At 44.2% G+C, this 20,595-nt stretch overlaps 1 protein-coding gene across 1 annotated transcript; it reads left to right on the forward strand.

Moving 5' to 3' along the window:
* Positions 1–702: 702 nt before the first annotated feature.
* Positions 703–19,057, forward strand: CHMP7 (charged multivesicular body protein 7). The gene is made up of 10 exons (XM_081171561.1): positions 703–1,086; positions 2,847–3,021; positions 5,269–5,454; positions 6,879–7,012; positions 8,819–8,867; positions 9,925–10,044; positions 11,461–11,559; positions 12,182–12,242; positions 13,728–13,913; positions 15,242–19,057. The coding sequence occupies exons 1-10, from the start codon at positions 797–799 to the stop codon at positions 15,304–15,306; spliced, it is 1,365 nt and encodes a 454-aa protein (XP_081027687.1). The 5' UTR covers positions 703–796; the 3' UTR covers positions 15,307–19,057.
* Positions 19,058–20,595: the final 1,538 nt, after the last annotated feature.

Raw genomic sequence — 20,595 nt, forward strand, 5'->3', positions numbered from 1 at the left:
ACAGGGCAGCTTCCAACATTAAAACACCTTATTTAAAACCGTGCAAAACAATTCGCAATCACAAAAAGCAAGGCGGGTCCTAGAATTGTGTCGGGGGGTTGTGTATCTTCGGATGAAGGGCGGCATCTAAATTTATGACATCACCTGCCGCTAGAGAGGCGCGTCTTTAGCTTGGACGGCTCTGCAGTGGCTGAGCTTCCTCTCGTAACCTGCAAACGTTGTATGAGTTTTTTTTTTAATTATTATTATTGGAGAAGGATCTCCCCTCCCCTCTGCCTCTCGCGGGACGACACTGCTGGGTTGTTGTGAGCCGCGCAGTCGCAGCACCTTGGCGCTGCGCCACGTGGAAATCCGCGCACAGTTTGCGCGTGCACGTTGCGCCCTGCCTTTGCCTTGACGCTTTTCGTATCTGCGACCCGAAGGGCTGACGGGCAGCTTTCGCCCCTTTAAAACATCTCCCGCTCCCCCCCCCCCGGAACAAGGCCCGTCCAGCGCTCACTCTTCGAGGGAGAATTCCCCGCCCACACGAGGAGTTTTCTTATTTGCGCTCCGCCTGGCCCACCTGCCCAGGTGGGGAGGGGACTCGCCCGGGAACCCGGAGGCTCCCGCCGCCCGCCCCGAGAGGCGCCTCTAGCCTTTTCTTTTCTCCGCCTTTGGATTCCCGCCAAGCGCCTCGCCCCTCTGTGCGCATGCCGGACGGGGGGGGGGCGGAGGCGCATGCGCCGTCCCACCGACAAGGAAGCGCCTGGCCAAGCGGGAGGAGGTAGGCCGCGCCCGAAGCCGGGGGCTCGCCTAGATGTCTTCGCCGGAGGAGGCGCCGGTTGCGCCGGCCGCGGAGGGCGAGCTGCCCCCGGAGTGGGAGACGGACGAAGAGCGCATGGCGTTCCTGTTCTCGGCCTTCAAGCAGAGCCGGGAGGTCAACGCCACCGAGTGGGACAGCAAGATGCTCTTCTGGAGCGAGCTGGTGCTGAAGTGGGGGCGGCGCCGCGGAGGCGTCCGGACCTGCCTGCGGGAGCTGCAGCAGGCCTTCGAGCGGCGGGGCAGCGTCCCCCTGGGCCTGGGCACCGTCCTGCGAGAGCTGCTCAGGTACCGGGCTTCTCTCTCTCTCTCTCTCTCTCTCTCTCTCTCTCCTCGCCCCCCCCCCTTCCAGTCCGCAGCTGTGCCTCTGAGCGCGTGCAGAGGGAAGTGCTTGCCCTGCTGGGCGAGGGGGGGGGCAGGGGGAGGACGAAGAAAGGAGGGGGCAAGAGAACACTTGTTGTTGTTGTTGTTTGTTTACACCCTGACTTTTCCCTTGACAGGGACTCAAGGCGGTTGGCAGATAAAAGCAACAGCTAAAGAACAGGGGGAAATCCCACAATCATTAAATAACACGATTAAAACTATCAATAGCTATAGCTCTCTGTGTATCTATCTAAGCTCTTAAAATATACAGATAAGTACAATAAAGACAGCACAGCACCAGCTGTTTCATTAAAAGCAGTCAGTTCCCAAAAGCTTGTTGGAACAAGAAAAGCTTCACCTGCTGGCAAAAGGACCATAATATGTGATCTAGTAACCTATTAGTTCAGTTCTGTTTAAACATCCATCAAGGCGTGACTGCATATTAATGTCAGCCAAAATATTTATGTCGACAGCTAGCAGCTCCGTTCAGCTCAACTTTGTCAAATAATAATAAAAAATCCTTCCAGTAGCACCTTAGAGACCAACTAAATGTGTTATTGGTATGAGCTTTCTTGTGCATGCACACTTCTTCGTTTTGTTTTGACTACGGCAGACCAACATGGCTACCTACCTGTAACTAGATCTGTGTCAAATGATACTGATATTCAGGTCTCTCTCTTGCTTTTTTGTTCTTTTGTAAGGTACTTAGGGAGTCCTTTGCCTAAAGAATGTGGTTAATAAATAAAATTAACTCTGCTGTTGTGAATAAAACTAGCAAAGATTTCTGGCCATATGAGAATTTTACTGGTCTTTAACATCAACTTATTATTATTATTACTGGTCTTTAACATTCTACGAGGCTCTTGTTTTCCTGCCACTGCTACTCTTGCGGAGGCTGGTGTGCTTATCTTGTATGCATTTGAGTGACCTTTGCATAAAGAATTTCATGGACTTTAGCTCACTTAGGGAATGCACATAGCATGTTGGCTAAACAAGTGAAAGGAGAGGTTGTGGATAACAGCTCTGCTCCCCCTACAGGGTCCCCAGTAGCTCTCAACACCCTCCAACTATTTTAAGGGCAACTATAGGCTTTAAGGTGGCACAACATTTATTTACTTACTTACTTACTTACTTACTTACTTACTCTCCCATTCTTTTAGGGCCAGCCATTGCAAAACATTTTATAATATATATATTTTTAAGAAAACAAAGTAATTAACAAACATAACAAAACTTGACATATTTGTTGTTGTTTAGTCGTTTAGTCGTGTCCGACTCTTCGTGACTCCATGGACCAGAGCACGCCAGGCACTTCTGTCTTCCACTGCCTCCCACAGTTTGGTCAAACTCGGCATATTTAGGGAGCTATAATATCCTGGTCCCAAACTGTTCTGAGCTTTGTTTACATCTGGCACCAGAAGTCACCTGGAGCCCACCTTTAATCCAAACATACTTGGAGACCCATTTCTTATTATTATGATGATATATTTGCATGGTAGTGCTGCTGTTGCCCATCTTGAAGACTACTGCTTTACAGTATCCTCTGCATTTATCATATCCATACTTCTTCAGTACGAGATAGCAGTAGCATGGCAGTCACAGAAGGCTGATTTTTGTCAATTTAGATAAGTATTCCCTTTGGCTTTGCTGAAACTTACAGCATTTATATATTGCTCTTCCCTCAGACGTGGCAAGTTGCAGAGGGAATCTGACTTCATGACCAGTGTAGACAGCAGCTGGATCTCCTGGGGCGTCGGGGTCTTTATTCTGAAGCCACTGAAGTGGACCCTGTCTAGTGTATTAGGTGACAGCAAAGTGCCAGAGGAGGAGGAAATTCTGATCTATGTGGAGTTACTTCAGGTAGGCTTTCTGATGCTTGGCGATCACATATCATCAGGATGTTGGGGAGAGCTGAGGGTTTCTGTTATGCAATGATAAAAAATATTGTTGAGTGTTTGGGAAACACTTGAAGAGACCTGTAGCTGAAAAGACCTGTACAGTGGCACCTCGGGTTAAGAACTTAATTCGTTCCAGAGGTCCGTTCTTAACCTGAAACTGTTCTTAACCTGAAGCACCACTTTAGCTAATGGGGCCTCCTGCTGCTGCCGCGCCACCGGAGCACAATTTCTGTTCGCATCCTGAAGCAAAGTTCTTAACCCGAGGTAGTATTTCTAGGTTAGCAGAGTCTGTAACCTGAAGTGTATGTAACCCGAGGTACCACTGTAGTTGTTTTGATATACAGTGTTACCTCAGTTTTCGAGCGTCTTGGAAGCCAAATGTTTCAGAACCTGAACGCCGAAAATCCGGAAGTAATTGCTTCCATTTTTGAATGTGCCTCAGAAGTTGAACGGCTTCCGCTGTGTTTTTTTTTTCTTTTTTCTCCATTGAGTTTGCAGACTGCCCTTTGCGCCTCGGTTGTCAAACGTTTTGGAGGTTGAACGGTCTTCCGGAATGAATTGTGTTTGACAACCAAAGTACCACTGTATGATCAGGAAATCACTCAGAGGATCCCTCATGCAGACATACCCAACAGTTCATAGAGCTGTTGTGGATTACCAGGAACATGGATATTTAATGAATGTGTACTGCAAATTCTCCTCATGCTTTTTCAGAGCTCTGTACCATACTTGCAAGGGATTTCCATCTCTATACCTTAATGTATTTCTTCTTTAGTTTTAAGTTCAGGTATCTGCTCCCTGTGGTGCAACTTGAACCATGTAAATATAGTTTGGAGTGGCACTTTCCATAATTCCAGGATGTCTTCAGTCAAGTGTAATTTACAGTAACCCAGCCAATCACTACGGCTTTAACTCTGCACTAAGAACAGCATATATCTTTCCTATTCAGTATCATCTTGCTTAAATATTCAAGTGACTAATTTTTGAAGAAGCCTATTTTCTCACCCATGTAGGTTGAGAATAGAATAGAATTATTGAATAGAATTATTGCATTGCAATTTGTGATCATATTCTGACTGGGAATCAGTAGGAATCCTTCAGAAAGTGAAGGAAGAGCTGTAGGCCAGCTTACTTCCATAAACATGTTCCATTATATATTTGAGGAAGCAGAGAAATCTGACCAGATTAGCAGTTTTCCTTCTCACCCTATAACCCTCAAGTGTTATTGTATCTCTGCTTTAATATTTAAAAGTTTCTCCTTTGCTCTTCACACCCAGAAACCTTGAAGATGAAGGTAATCTTAGGGAGTAGCAGAGTGTAAATTAATACTAATTTTAAAAAGCATTTTTATATTGTTCTGCGGCTGAAAAAACTCCCCCAGGTTGTTGTTTTTTGAGATCAGTAGTAAGCAAGATAGTCCCTGCTCTCAGGCTTTCAACCTAAAAGACATGATACAGTAGGGGAAAGGGACAAAGATGTAAAACAAGTGAACTCAGCCACTCGTTTTTATAGTCAAAAGGCTCTTATAATTGCCAGTTTGAATGGAAACAATTTGGAGAAAGAAGGAGCCAAAGTGAGCTGGCCGCTTAGCAGAGTGGCCTTGCTTCTGGTCTTTCCCTGTGCTGCCCATAGTTGTTCTTTAACTGCATACCTTAATTAGACATGTGTGCTGACTTATACTGACTGTTTATTTGCTGCAAGCTAGAGACCAGAAACAAGTGGGCTACCGATTATCTAATGATACTCAAATCTAGTCTGTAGCTGAACAGTAAAAACCACTGATCTAAACTGTGGTGTGCTCTGTACTGTATTGTGAATGAGGTTTGAATGTCAGTGTGGTGTAGTGGTTAAGAGCGGTAGTCACGTAATCTGGGAAACCGGGTTCGCGTCTCCGCTCCTCCACATGCAGCTGCTGGGTGACCTTGGGCCAGTCACACTTCTGTGAAGTCTCTCAGCCCCACTCACCTCACAGAGTGTTTGTTGTGGGGGAGGAAGGGAAAGGAGAATGTTAGCCGCTTTGAGACTCCTGAAGGGGAGTGAAAGGCGGGGTATCAAATCCAAACTCTTCTTCTTCTTCTTCATCTGTAGAAATGGCCTTGCCATTTCTGAGTCAGGTTAGGATATTAAGCAATTCTGGTTTAGTTTGTGCATGGTACCCACAACAGAGGCAGGGAATAAAGAGTTCAGTGCAAATGGTTATTTTCTTTAGGAAAAGGCAGAAGAAGTGTATCATCTCTACCAGAATTCCACACTTTCTTCACACCCTGTGGTTGGCCTGTCAGAGCTGCGTTCCCTGTGCACTAGCATTTGTTCAGACGAAAGGACGTTCTGTCTGGTGCTGCTGCAGCTGCAGAAGGAAAAAAGGGTCACGGTGCTGGAGCAAAACGGCAACAAGGTAGGGTTTTCATATTTTGAAGAGCAAGACACATTTGCCGACTTCTACTTTTAACTATGGATCGCTATGATGAGACTTATTTTACATACCCATGAAAAGGAAGACATGTCCTGGAAAAAGAGGATATATGGCAACCCTAATAAAGAGTTAAAATGTGAGTTGCATTTCTGGGAGTTGTGCCGTCACTAAATGGAAATAAGTTGGGCCAAATAAAGCCAGTCTTCCATTTGCCTTGTGCTCACTCATTCAGCAAAAGGTTTCCCCCTCTAAAATGAAAACCCAAAGTGGCAATGAAGATATCTGCAGCATTTAGTGAGATAAGGCAGCATTAAGCTGCATTTGTCATGTCATAATTAAAAAGGGAAACATGGGCTTCTGGGCAGGAGAAGGGTTGGTCATATCCTCATCTATAATATACTGTCATCCCACCTCCTCCAAATAATTCTGAGGTTGTTGGAATTTGAACTTTTTTGGCTATGACGTATGGAATGAGCATAATAGTTAAAAAGGCTTGGTGAGCTCTGGATTGCAGAAATGCCATGAAGGCCTGCTATTTTCTTCTAATTGCACTTCAGGCAATATCTTGTACTGCCCTGAAAGTACAAGACAGCTGATTGAGGAGGGATGGTGGGGTCTACTGTATAGACTTTAAAATGTGGTTCATAATTTTACAGAACTTGGTTAATGCAAGATATTCAGTGTTTCACAAATGAAGATAGAGACATGCTTATAACAGCGTTGGTGCAAAAATCATTGACTCCCCAAATCTATGTTGCTGAAATGTCTTCTCTGATGGCTGTATTCATCACTTACTCTTCAGTAGACTTCCCTCTTTAGATAACAAGAGGATGTTTCTTCTTTTGGTTAAATATAGGCTAGAAAAAAACACATGTTGCCTCATAACATGGGTAGGCAAACTAAGGCCCGGGGGCTGGATCCGGCCCAATCGCCCGTGGACGGTCTGGGAATCAGCATGTTTTTATATGAGTAGAATGTGTGCTTTTATTTAAAATGCATCTCAGGTTATTTGTGGGGCATAGGAATTTGTTGATTTTTTTCCCTTTCAAAATATAGTCCAGCTCCTCACAAGGTCTGAGGGACAGTGGACTGGCCACCTGCTGAAAAAGTTTGCTGACCCATGTCCTACAGTTTGTTAGCAACATATTCAAATAGGGTGTGTGTGGAATGACAGCTTGAGCATTAGAGATAAGATGCATCCACCTCACAGCGCAAATTTTAATTTCTGTCAACCAGGGAAAAAGATGTTGAAACCTGAAGAAGTCCAGCAACTCTAATAAAGTATCTCTAAAATACAAAAATAGGGACGTATACTGGAAAACAGAAAGTCTCCCTGGGAAATAAGAGACAATTGGACCTTAGGATGATGGGATGAGATCTTATGTCATAATGAAATTTTCTTTCAGATAATGAAATTTGCTCGAGGTCTTCATACCAAAGTATCTCCAGTGAATGATGTTGACATTGGGGTTTATCAGCTCATGCAAAGTGAACAGCTGCTGTCTCAGAAAGTGGAGTCCCTGGCACAAGAAGCAGAGAGGTAATATGGGTGTGTGTCCTTTACATCCTTAAAGCTGCCAGTTATGTCACAACTCCTGCGTTGCTGAGCTGTGGTCCTTCAGGCAAGGGGCATCTTTTAATCAATTTTTATTAAAAGTTTTTCACATAAAATACAATAAAAGCCAAACTAATCCAGAGAAAAGAGATAAGAAAAAAGGAAGAATAAGAATATAAAGAAGAAAGAGAAGGAAAAAAAGAGAAAGTGAATACAAAGCCCTTTATCAGAATTATATCTTAACCCTTTATCCACACACAGAAGAGTGAACCCTCCCAGCTCTCACCTGCGTGCTTCCCCTTCTTTCCACAGCCTCCCACCGTGGGAGAGCCTCTCTACCCTGCTCTTCACGCAGGGCCCCCCATGTTCCGCCCACCACCTTCCTGTGTGTATCTTCATTAATCCAAAATAGGGAACTTCAAAAAGCAAAGCATAAATGTAGATAGAATTAACCAAAGAAAAACAAGAATTGGAGATGATAGAAATAAAAGAAAAGAAAAAGAAGGGCAATTGTGTATATGACAGTTATATGCACTCCAGGATAACAATCTAACTATTATACAGCTGTTTCTCAATCTGCTAGGTGTTGTTTTCTCAATCTTCCATCCCGTTCATCTCAAATTCACCTTTTCCTACTCAAAAGTCAAAAAGTAGCTCTTCAATTATTATAATTAAATGTCTTAAATAGTCCTCCAATCCAATATGATGAATTTCTCCCCAACTGTTCTGAGAAATCTAAAAAGCGTAATAGTCCATATTTATTTGCTTGTTGTGTCTTCATTACTTTGTACAGTAGTACCTCTAGATGCGAACGGGATCCGTTCTGGAGCCCCATTCGCATCTAGAAGCAAACGTAACCTGTGTCTGCGCGTGCCCGGGTCACGTTTTGCCGCTTCTGTGTCTGCGCATGCGCAAGCGGCGAAACCTGGAAGTAACGCGCTCCGTTACTTCTGGGTTGCCTCAGAGTGCAACTCGAACGCGCTCATCCCGAAGCACATTCAACCCAAGGTATGACTGTACTCAGCTCCATATATTTCCGTCCCATTTCCTGTTGACCATGCTTACTCTTAACTTAAAGGAAAAAGGAAAAATCCTTCTACTTTTTCCATTTTTCATCGAAACCAATTGTCAAGAGCTTTATTCACTTCAATTTGTGCACATGACCCTTTCTCTCTCAGTTCCATCTCTGCCATCTTTGGTTCTCTCTTAATGTCCATCTTCATAAATCCATTCATTTCTTCCGGCATCACAACAACATCTTTCAATTCATCATCTGCTGTTATCCATTTTGCCTTTACCTTCTCATATTCCATCAGAAGAGGATCCATCTCTTTTCCCACAGGTCCTGTGCGTTCTTTAGTCTGATGCATCTCTGATCCAATCTCTTTGAATGTTCAGTGCACCTCAGCTCTTAATTTTGTCAGCTGTTCACCCAGCAGCTGCTGCATGACACCAACAATAGATGAGGCATTTAGCGTTGCCTCTGCCATATTGGGTTCTATTCATCTCCCCCTTTGGCAGTCTCTGCATCCAGGAACTTGTGCATGTTCAGCCAAGGGGCGTCTTCACTGCTGAACTACAGTTAAGGCATTTGGTAAATCATGACCTTGTTTTTATAAAGCTTCTTTATAAAAAGGTACAAAAAATATGAGCGGAGCAGATCTACAGATGCTTCAGTAGTGATACTGAGATGCACCACATGTGGGGGGCTACAATCTCCCATCAGTCTAAGAATGACCACCTAATACGTAATAAATAAGAAACTGAGCTGCTTACACTTTGCTTTTCTAGATGTAAAGAGGAGGCCCGGAGTGCATGTAGAGCTGGGAAAAAGCAGCTGGTAAGTCCTGTGTTTTCTCAACTAGGCAACCAAAAGTTGTGTGGGATGTGTACGTCCAAAGCCAACCTGCTTCAAAGGTCATGTGTTTTTGTGAGGTTAGCACATAGGTAGGCAAACTAAGGCCTGGGGGCCAGATCCGACCCAATTGCCTTCTAAATCCGGCCTGCGGACGGTCTGGGAATCAGTGTGTTTTTACTTGAATAGAATGTGTGCTTTTATTTAAAATGCATCTCTGGGTTATAGAGAATTCGTTCATTTCCGCCCCTCAAAATATAGTCCGGCCCCCAACAAGGTCTGAGGGACAGTGGACTGGCCCCCTGCTGAAAACGTTCGCTGACCCCTGGTTTAGCACTTGTCAAGCCTCTTGTTGAGGTCAAAGGGCATCTCACTGCAGCACAACAACCTTGTCATGTGGCTGTTCATGGGCATACATTATCTCATTTTGTAGTATGGGGTCTAATGTGTCTTCTGTCAAGGTACTGCTTCGTTTATAAAAATGTTGTGCTTTCTTGGGTGTTCAGAGCACAGTCTCTTCTTTCTTTAGCTAATAGAACTATTACTTTACCTGTTGAATATTTTTGGTGACAAGAATAATTGTTACCATTCAATGATGGTGTTGAAATAAACAAAACCCTCTTCCTTTTTTTTGCTTTGAGAAACAATGCTGCCTTACTTGTACCACTTAGGCACTTCAGAAGAAACATACACACAAAGTAAATTGTACCAACAAGGTACTTTCCCCTGCATCTATAGCAGAAGCTGACAGTTTCAGGACTTTTCTCTGTAACTTGTTAAATGCTGTGCATTTCACTCTCCAGCACCGAAATGCACATTTACCTTAAAAAAAAAACAGCAACAGGGGCAATTACTTCTACCTCTCTCCCAGCAGCCAGCAGACTAATGCAGTCTTAAGGACATTCATTCACTTAGCTGGATAAGCTTTGAGGAGAAGACAACCACTGTGCATGTCCTCCTGCACTGAGATGACTGTTTTAAATAGGGAGTTATTTCAGGCTGCTCTTGATGGTTAATCAAAACTGTGCCTTTATGTTCTTAGGCACTTAGGTCTTTGAAATCAAAACGAAGAACAGAAAGACGTATTGCAGAACTTCACTCCAAGCTGGACGTAGTACAAGGCATCCTGGACCGGATCTACGCCTCTCAGACAGATCAGATGGTATTCCTTTACTGATGTGTCGCCATTGACTCCGCTTTGCTCTGTTTAATTCTTCTGTCTAAGATTTCTGCTTGAAGATCTGCTTTATGTTGGAAATACACATTCTTACCACTGCAGTGTTGACTGATTTGTCAGTCTGGGGCTTGTTCACACACTTCTTACCCCTTGAAGCTATAATGGAGGTAGCCAATGTGGTACTGTCCAGGTATTGCAGTCCAAGTCAGCATGACAGATAGTCAGGCTTGATGGGAACTGTACTCTAGCAGCATCTAGAAGGCGTCACATGGTCTTTCCTGAACTCAGATATTTCTTCCTTTCTATCTCTCTGCTTCTCTTCCTGACACAGAGCATGCATTGGCTTTGGCACATCTCTGGCCGGTTGATCCCCATTTGCCTGTTGTTGTGTGTCACTGCTGTTAGCGAGATGCCTCAGTAGAAATGTGTTTCATTCTAGAAGCTTTATGAATCATAAGCTTTAGACATTGGCAGTAATACCTCTTGGCAGATTTACCCAGTAACTTAAACTCACATAGTATTTAATTTATAGGGTAGGATATTTATTGATGTACATACACATCATCAGTGAGGAATTGCTCAGTAATGATAAACATTTCCTTGATCTGGGAGAATTAGCTGATTAATTCTAACCGATCAAAAGCATGCAAAGCGTAAAAGGAAATGGAATTGTGTTTATAAAGCACAGCTTCGGAAGGCATGCTAACCTGCTCTCTCACCGGGCTCATTTTGCATACTAAGCTTCAGTCTAGGCCTAATCAGGCCTGCGGCAGGGAGGACCAGTGAGTGGCTTCTGAAATACGGACACATGTGAAGATAGGAAAAAGAAGCAGATGTGGAGGCTACGATTTGTAGTGAAAGTACCTGTGGAAGACAGGATAGGGAGCAAGCTTGGTGGAGAATCCTGAAGAAGAAAGAACTGGGTGCATTGAAACTCCTGAGTCTTTCAGAAAAATGTTGAAAAAAGCAAGTAAGAGGTCCTGAAAATGGCTCCTCTGCAAAAGTTCACTGTCCCAAGCATATGGCTTGCAAAATATTTCAGTTGAGATTACAACCTTAACTCCCTCATCTACTTTTCCCTCAGGCCTCAAGCGGCCTCCTGACAAAGTAAATCCAATTGAAGTCATTTTTAAAATCATATAGGCAATATTGAGGTGGAGTGTCTGCCAGAATCAGTATTATTTATTATTTATTTAGAGCATTTATATCCTGCTCTTCAGCCCAAAAGACTCCCTGAGCAGCTAACATGAAATTAAAACAAGACACTCCCTAACCACAGACTTACTTACTTACAAATAAATAAATAAATAAATAAATAGGCTATTTAAAAAGGTGAAGAACTGCAACAGATTACTGAAAATACTTGTAAAATAACAAGCTATTCTCTTTCCTCCCAATAAGGTATTTAATGCTTACCAGGCTGGAGTTGGAGCTCTGAAGTTATCCATGAAAGATGTCACCGTGGAAAAGGCAGAGAACCTGGTGGATCAGATTCAAGAGGTACTATAAAGAGGAAAACAAATAATCTCTATGCAAGTGTTAGTTAAATGAGAATGACATTCGAGCTGCAGGTTGCTTCTTAGCTTTCTGTTAAGTGGTTTCCATATCTGCCTTTGCTTTACCCTCTTAGCAGGCTTTATTTCAGATGCCAGGGTGGTGTAGTGGTTAGAGCAGGGGCCAGTGATCTCCCTCCAGTCCTCTGTCTGGCCCTTCAGACTCTCCTCGATCTGCACCCCCACCGGCTCTGCTGCACATCGCCCTGCAGTTATTTTGGAATCTGTCCTTGTACTGCAATAATGGAGAGATGTAAGTGTAGAACCCTCTGAACTGTTTGGGACTAGACTGCAGTCATTGGAAGGTTGCCCATGAGGGGATGCCTCCCTCAGGCTTGAAAAATGTTCCCTAACCCTGAACTAGAGTGTTGTACTCAGCTAGGGAGATCCAAATACTTGCTCACCCACGAAGCTTGCTCAATTGCTGTGGACAAATCACTATGGTCTAGCTTAGCCTGCCTTGCAGGATCATTGTGGGATTAAAATGAAGGATTTGATGTGTGCCAACTGAGCTCCTTGGAAGGTGGATTAAAAGTGTAATAAATGGCAATATCTGCTGCTTTTTTCAGCTTTGTGACACCCAGGATGAAGTAGCACAAACCTTAGCAGGAGTTGGAATCAATGGCTTAGGTGAGTCCAAACTCTTAAGCCTCCAAACCCTTGTTGTTAGGTTTTCTAGCTTACAACCTCATATTCAGACATTTGAACAGAATCTTCCTCAAATGATGGTGCTGGGCAGCATGATGGGAATTGTAGTCCAAAATATCTGGAGGACAGTGGCCTAGCATGGGTTGCCAGTGCCCTAGGCAAGGCAAGTATTGCGCCCCCTAACCTGTGAGGAGAAGCAATCCTACATCACAGGATTGAGGGAAAAGTTTGGGGAGCCCCAGGATGCGAGAGTCTGTCCCTACTCTGCACTTGAGGGATAGGGGGCATCTAGGACCAACTGCTGACATCACAGGTTATGGTGAGCACAGAGTAACCCTTCAGATGGGAGAAGCACTCCAGTGGCGCAAACCTTTCCCTTGTCAGCATGCACTCTGCACAAGCGCTGTGGCTCCTTCCTTTTCGTGCACCTGAGGAGAGCCCCACACTTGGAGAAAAGGTGGTGGTGACGGTGGATTTGCTTTCAAAGAGCGGCACGTGGCAGCGGAGTGCCAGGCCACCAGGGCTGTCCTTGAGTGGGCTGGGCAGCCCTATCCTCACTGGAATGGGCTGAAGCAAGTGGGAGTGTCTCTGCCAAGGCTCAGGACAATGGGCGGAGGAAGCTGGCAGCAGGCAGGACGGAGGTGCTGGCTGCCACTTGACCATCAAAGCGTCTTCATGCAGCACTGCTGCTGTTGCCAAGCAGAGCCATGGAGCAGCGGCAGGACATGCATCCATGCCTCCTTGGGCTGGGGTGCCGCCGCCACCCCGAGTCTTGCTGCCCGCCTGCCTCCCCCAACAAGGTGCTCGCAGCCAGCCTGGTGCTGCCTGACAGTGAGTTGAGGTGACCCACTTGTAGCTTGTGCTGGTGCAGCAGACCTGGGCTTGAATGGGAGAAAAAAGTGAACAAAAATTCCAAGGGTCCAGTGCATGTGTTGCGCACAGACACGTTTCCTGCCCCCTGCACACACAGAAGGAAGCCTTGAGGGCTTTGTCCTTTCGCCATAGTGGTGGCGAGGATCAGTTTTGCGAGCAGAAAGAAAACTTCGAGAAAGGAGCTGAGCCGCCACAGTAGCTGAGGCTCGGAGGTGGGGAAGCATCCCTTACCCAACTTGCCACCCACCACATACTTGCTTGAGGCTGACATGAGTGAGGTGGGTCCCATTCCCAGCTGTAATATATTGCCACTATTTGACGATTTTTTTGTTAGGAAAAACAACAAGAGCGCATTCTCAGTAGGACTGAGCAGAATAAGAGAACCTTCTTCAAGCTCTTGCCCTTCTTACAGATCTTAAGAAGGTTATAGTACATCTTACAGCTATGTGTCCTGGAGCTGATCTCTCTTGTTGAGCATGTCTTCTAATCCTATGTGCAGTTAATAGGCACTGTTGAACTCTGTGGGACTTGATTCTGAGTAAATTCACCAGGAGCCCAAGCTGTATGTCACACTGGAATGTATTTGTTCTCCAGTATCAGAAGCTGATGCCGAGGAACTGGAAAAGGAGCTGGACACTCTTCTCCTGGACTCCTCAAAAGATCTTCTGGACCTGCCTTCCGTTCCACAGAAGCCACTGTTTCCTACGTCCGTAGTGCTTCCTAGCATCTCAGATGCTGAGCTTGAAGCAGAGTTGGAAAAGCTCACTCATTCAGTTGGAGGTATGTTTCTGTTGTATTGTTTTCCAGAGTCTAATGTTGCCTCTTAAAGACCCAGTTTACTATAGCTAATTGACTACCATGAATGTGCTACTTGGCTTCTTAATTAATGCATTAATTCCATTCATTAATGAATGGAAGAAAGACTCCACAATTTCTGGCTTTGCATTATGTCCGAACTGGAGGTTGTGGTTGGTTTTGCTAACAAACCACAATCTGTAGCCATGATTTATTCTTGGCTTCCTTGGCTTCTTGCTCATTTGTTTGAGCAAAACAAACCACAGACCCTGGTTAGGACATGATGCACAACCAGGGATTGTCGTTTGCTTTCCCTTCGGCCTAGTGGGGAAAAGCAAAGGTGGCACAGTCAGCATGTTTGCGGTAAGCTACAGTGGTACCTCGGGTTACATACACTTCAGGTTACATACGCTTCAGGTTACAGACTCCACTAACCCAGAAATAATGCTTCAGGTTAAGAACCGTGCTTCAGGATGAGAACAGAAGTTGTGCTCCAGCGGCGCAGCAGCAGCGGGAGGCCCCATTAGCTAAAGTGGTGCTTCAGGTTAAGAACAGTTTCAGGTTAAGAACAGACCTCTGGAACGAATTAAGTACTTAACCCGAGGTACCACTGTATTGTGACATGCAAACGAGGCCAAAAGATGCAGAGACCCCATTAGCAGGCTCCCTGCAGGGTTATGCTCTCTTTCTTCCCAAGTGTGCTACTCTGGGCTTCTTAGCTAAGTCGGTTGCATGCCAGTACAGAATTCTTTTTCTAGAGGGTAATTAAAAGGACCTGAATTTTGTTCAGTTCCACGCCTCTCTCTAGCTGCCCTGGCAGTGTCCCTCCAACTCCTATAGCTCCTTGTGCTACACAGTCATCTCATTTACCCTCTGAGAATAAAAATGGCTGCTTCTCTGTTGCCCTTCTTAGGATTTAAATCTGAGCTTGGATGCAAAGGTGCATGAAGGCTGGTAGGCCAGGCATTCCCTGGCCACAGGTGGGAGGCCTACCCAAAGACGTGGGTGTGTAGTGGACGTGGCCTATTGCCATAGATCCATAGGGGCAGACCTTCCTGCCTTCTAGCTTTGAAAATCTCTTATATATCCAACTAAGGAGCAAGAACTGTTGGGGGTATGCATATACTTTGTTGTTTATGTAATTGTCAGTGGAAATGGTGCTTTACAAAATAATAAAAAAGACAGGCCTCTTCCCTGCAAGCTTAACAATGTAAATCTTAATTGAGCGTAGGCCTGTCATTATGCATACTTAAATTTGCTTCTGCCGCAGTTGCAAGTGTGTTTGACCTTCTTCCTTTTTGCATCATTTACAGGATTGGCACTAAAGACTGACTCAAAGGCCTCTGAGCCCAAAGGAGCTCTGGAACTGCATCTCTAATGACTCAATACCACCTTCGTGCTATGATGATGTCTTAAATTTTGGTGATCCTAACTACAAAAGTAACTTGTGGAATGTGGGCTTATGTCCCCTCCTTGCTAGATGGCACTTTTGTAAGAGACAGGATGTACCTGCCATGACAATCCATCATCTTTCAAACAGATCCCAACTGCTGTTGCTGTTGTCTTTTCAGTGCCAAACTACAGTGTCTCCGGTTGACATGTTCACCTGTGTTGCCAGTCATGGTTGCCCTTCCCTGGCAAGTTGACACTCCTGCTGAGATTTTAACTTGTCACACAACACGCTGAAGGCCCTCTTTCCACTACGTGAAACTGAACCTAGTTGTGCCAGCTTTGGGGAGAATCAGAAATGCAATAGGATCACAGCATTCCTGGCATCCAGCTGTTCTGTGTGTCTGTGCAAAACACTTGCTGCACATGAGAAAGATACTGACTCTGGTAGCTCTTGCTGGGCAACAGGCGCGCGCACACACACACACACACACACACACACACACACATGTTGATGGTCTTTCTGTTCTTCCTTATCTGTGTTTGCACGATGTGGACAACATAGATGTGTGACAGTTTTATTGTAGGAGACTTTTTGTTGCTGTTTCCACAAGGGGGTAGTATCTGCAAGCACAAAATGCCACGTAACCCTTTTTCAACAATAGTAGTGTAGCCTTAAATGGGGCCTGCAAAGGATTCTAAAATGTAGGGGTTTAGGGCTTTTTGTTGCTGCTTGACGATTATAATCTTTTGATGTTTAAGAAAGTACTTTTCAGTTTATCTGTAGGAAGAGCAAGTAACATTTATCTTCTGCTTTGGTGGAATGCTCCCTTTAATACTTCTGAGAGATTTAGGGTGAGCTTTTTAGCCAGAAATTTACAGATTATGGCTTCATATCTTCTGGGAGGCTATTCAATCATGTATGTTGGAAGACCTTTAAAAATGGCAGAGCTTTGGATTGATATCTCTGCATCGGATGTATTTCTTGGGGAGAGTTGCTGTTTCCTTTTAACACAAAAAATGTTGATGGAATGCAGGATGGAAAAGCGAGTGGGCAAGTGCCAGTTAGCCTATTGAGATGACTTTTATTCATCTGGGGGGAAATGCAGTTCTTGCCCTCTGCAGAACACCTTTTACAAAGTAAATTATATTCTGAGCAGAGCCATTGAAGTGAATTAACCAGAGTTAGTCATGTCCTTTAACTTCCCTGGGTTTACTCTCTGTATGTAGGACTAGCATTGGATGCAGCGCTATGAGACAGGCCTGCACGTTTTCTGGATGGAAGTTATTTTCTAGCCACATTAACTGCAAAAGGAAAAAGTGGCACTTTGCTTGTGTGTCAGTGGACTGCATGAAGCACACAGGTGGTGGGAACCATTTATATAATGAGAAACTGTGGGTCAATAGTGGCTGTTGGTAAACTTGCAGCCTATTCCAAGACTGAGTGTACACTCAAAAGCACAACGGTCTGGATGGTGTTTGCTGCTGAGTGAGCTGTGATTCAGGTCAGGAAAAGCAAAACTTTTTTTTCAAGGAAGAGATCTGGCTAAATTGCAGGTGGGAGAAACAGCTGGCCTTGTCTCCTCAGTGTGCTGTGCTAGAATCAGTACTTTGCCGATTCCCTGCAAGACACTTTTTCTGAAGGCAGATGGCAAATGGGAGTTGCATTGAATAATTTTAATGCCATAATCATTTGTTAGAAAAATAGTTAAGAGAGGGAGGAAAGGTAATCAATCTTTAAAATAACCAATGATGTAATAAAGGGGAGGAAAGTCTTCAGTTCCTCTCTATTGTTGTTTAACATGCTTCACTTTGCATATTATTCTCCCTTCATGGTTTTATTTGAAGCAGACTGTCCATTTAGATAGAATGAACAGGGCTTGGAGAACGCAGCCATTTGAACAATCAGCATATTGGATTCCATGATGCATCTAAACCTTTTCTTGTCTCGTAATGAGATCTTCTCTGTTGCCTCTAGCTGGAGTTGCTATTTACACTTTAATGTCATAAGGTGTGCTTTTTCCTTTGCTACTTTTGGACAGTGATCCTCATTACAGATGTAGATTGATTTTTTTGTACAAAACTAAAGGAAAAAATGGTGCCTCAAAATTGTGGAAATGCCAGCTATAGGAATGTTGAGTCTTGCTGTGAATCACAGAAATGTCTGGGTTTAGGTGTGCTGAAAAGAGTTAGAAAGCTGACAGCATTCCTGGTTTCTAGAGCTGAACTAAATGTGATGTGTGGTCCGTAGTTCAGCTTTGCATAGCTTCTCTTTCACAGATAGCTGAAGTGGGGACCTCTGAACTGAAATGGGGTCATAAGGGGACGAGAGATTTTGTTAACCCTTTGCTCCTGCTCTTGTTGACCTGATTGGAATTGTGTCTCCTCTCTTGCAACCTGCTGTTTGCAGTGGAAGGAAAGCATAAATTCCTTCCATTGCAAATAGTAAGCTTGGAGCTGGGTGGGTGGGTGAAGTTTTTGATTGGGATGGTGGCAAGAGCAAAGGGTTAACCCCCACTCATACCACAGTCTCAGTCCAGCTCCCCCCCCCTGCACTGGCCACTGTGAAATAAGAATGAGATTTGCAATGTCAAAAATATGCCAAAGGTCACATCTCATTTGCCTCTATGCCTGCCTTTTTAGTACTCTGTGGCAGCTTTAGTCCTCCCCTGGAGCACTATCCCAGCCGAGTTTGGATAAATGGAAAATAATAGGTACCCAATCTTTTTAGCAATTTCATTAGGCTTGCTGCGAGGTTGACCAGCAATGCCAGTTTGGAACCAAGGAAGCCCAGTGAATTCTCATTGAAGCAATAAACCTCTGCAGACCCCCTCATTCACCTGCATGGAAACCCTGGTTGCCTGTTGCTGCTGGGCTAGTACGTAAACACACAAAGCTATCCTTTTGTGCATTGTCCTTAAAAACAAACCACAATTCTGTGCCTCGGCAATCCAAATTCTACTTTCAGGTGGGGAGTTGAATTATGTGACCCAATTAAGCAAATTCACACAATTCTGCAGTCCATGTGTGTGTGTAATAGTTACTTTTTTGCTACTCGTGGGAGGAGGAAGGATACTGAAGTCCTGTTGCCAAATACTAGAAATCCGATTCAGCCAGGTTTCTGCCTTGTGAGACTCGTAAGGTGTCAGTGCCTGGACCCTTTTAAACCCCGTTTAAAAAATCAAAACAAAAAACAGATTCCAAGAATGCTGAATTATTTGCCCACCACAACAAAATGGCATACATTCATGCACAGCCCTGCCAATAGGCAATAATTTTGAGAGGATTTGAGTTTCAAATGCATTGTAAACAGCTCTATTCTGTGGTTCTCATAGCAATTTACTCTAAAGGAATAATTACTTTCCATGCCTAGCCTCAAATCCTAGATCATTGGGATCAGTACTGTTTTTCTGCTGCTTTCAGAACCAGGTCCTGCTTCTCCTTCTAATCTGTACAACATGCAAGAAGTAGAGGTTTTATTGTATGTGTCCCTAATGTGTCTGTATCTAAAATATTGCTGCTCAGAGGACTGGAAGAGGCATTCAACAGTTAATATTGAACAGCTTGTTCCTTTCTAGAAGTGGCTTGTAATTTTCATGCTCCGGCACCAAGCGGGAATGTAATCAAGATGAATGAAGAGAAAGGAAATCTAAAGTCTCAATTGTTTAAAAGTGGGCAATTTGTAGAGAAGGCAGTTCTGTTGGACGTGAGAGAGAGATTAAAGAAACTGCAAATTTAAATAGTGTCCTAGTGGTGGGTAAAATGTAAAGTGTACTGCATTATAGTTATGCAACCACACAGAGATTAGAACTTTGTGTATGCTTGAACTCTCACCCTAATCCAAATTCTGTATCAAAATATCTCCAGCTTCATTCTCCAAATGTATGCAAACATTTTAATTTTCTTTGTAGCTAACTGGAACCATAGAATAGTGGAGTTTAGAGGGACCACAGATCTTTTGCCCAATGTGGAGTTCGAACCCACAACCTTGAGATTAAGAGTCTCATGCTTTAGCAACTGACCTAATTGGCATGTGTGTTGTGTGAATTTGAACTTTTTGGGAGAATATATTTCAACTAAGAAACAAATGGGAAGGATAAGAACAATACATGGGAAGCACATGGGTGAGGGGTTAGTACGGAATGTATGAGGAAGGAAATGTGACTTAGTGATTGAGTGGGCAGTATCAGTAGTCCAAGAGTTCACAGCTTTGCTGCCCCTTGGGGGCATGAGCCCTTTGCAGGCACTGCTTTGCGTTGTTTTTTACAACCTTGAGAGCTCCCATCAGCCCCATCCAGGTGACACTAGTGAGGGATGGTGGGAGTTGTAGTTCAGCAAAAGTTTGAGGGCCTCAGGTTCCTCATCCCTCCTCTAGAGAGTTCATGGCAAGCTGTCCCTCGCTCTCAGCCCTGCCCCAGACTCTGTAATATGGGGATAAGGCTAGTGTACTTTACATAAGAATCTTGTAAGAATGACAACCAGAGAACGCATGGAAAGTGCACCGAACCTTTTAGCCTCTCTTACTGACTTTGGGTTATTGCAAGGATATGATGATAATAATAAACATTTGCATACTATCTAACATCACCACCATGTTATCCTTGCAATAATCCAAATAAACTAAGAGGCTTAAAAGATAAGTGACCAGCTCAAGAACACCCACTACTGAGCAGAGAGTTGAAGCCAGTTCCCCCTGCTCCAGTACTCCTTGCACATTGTCTCTGTCTTTATTTCTGGCCTGAGATTGACTATCCATGATCTCTCTTGTCCAAAGCTGGTTAAATTGGAAACCATGTGCTCTTTTGACATTTTCTTTTTTAAAAAGATCTTGTCTGCTGTTGACAAAAACGTCTCCGGAAATGGATATGTAATTGTGCTTTAGTCAAACTCCAATTTAACCAGCAGTTGTTACCTTTTCTTGTTGGATGTGAAAATGGTGTTTTGATCTCCCCCCCTGCCCCCCCTGGATTTCAAAGGAAATCTGTGGCTGGATGCGCATTCCTCCCCACTATGACAGAGGCATTATTGCCTGTGCTCTAGACACTCAATTCACTGTAATCTCTCCTACACATGTTTTTGTGGGTGTTTCATTGTGCTTAAGACCTGCTTGATCAGAGAGGATTGTGGGCACAGCGTCTGCACACCAAAGGGAAGGATGCCTGTATGGCAGCTTTCACAGCTTTCCTAAACTACAGCCTTTGATGTGCCACCCCTGTATATTAAAGGCAACACATCAGATGTAGAAGCTTTCTTTTTTAAAAAAAACAAAAAACTTTTC

This window comes from Podarcis bocagei, assembly GCF_964188305.1.
Source record: "Podarcis bocagei genome assembly, chromosome: 15".
Taxonomy (NCBI): Eukaryota; Metazoa; Chordata; class Lepidosauria; order Squamata; family Lacertidae; genus Podarcis; species Podarcis bocagei.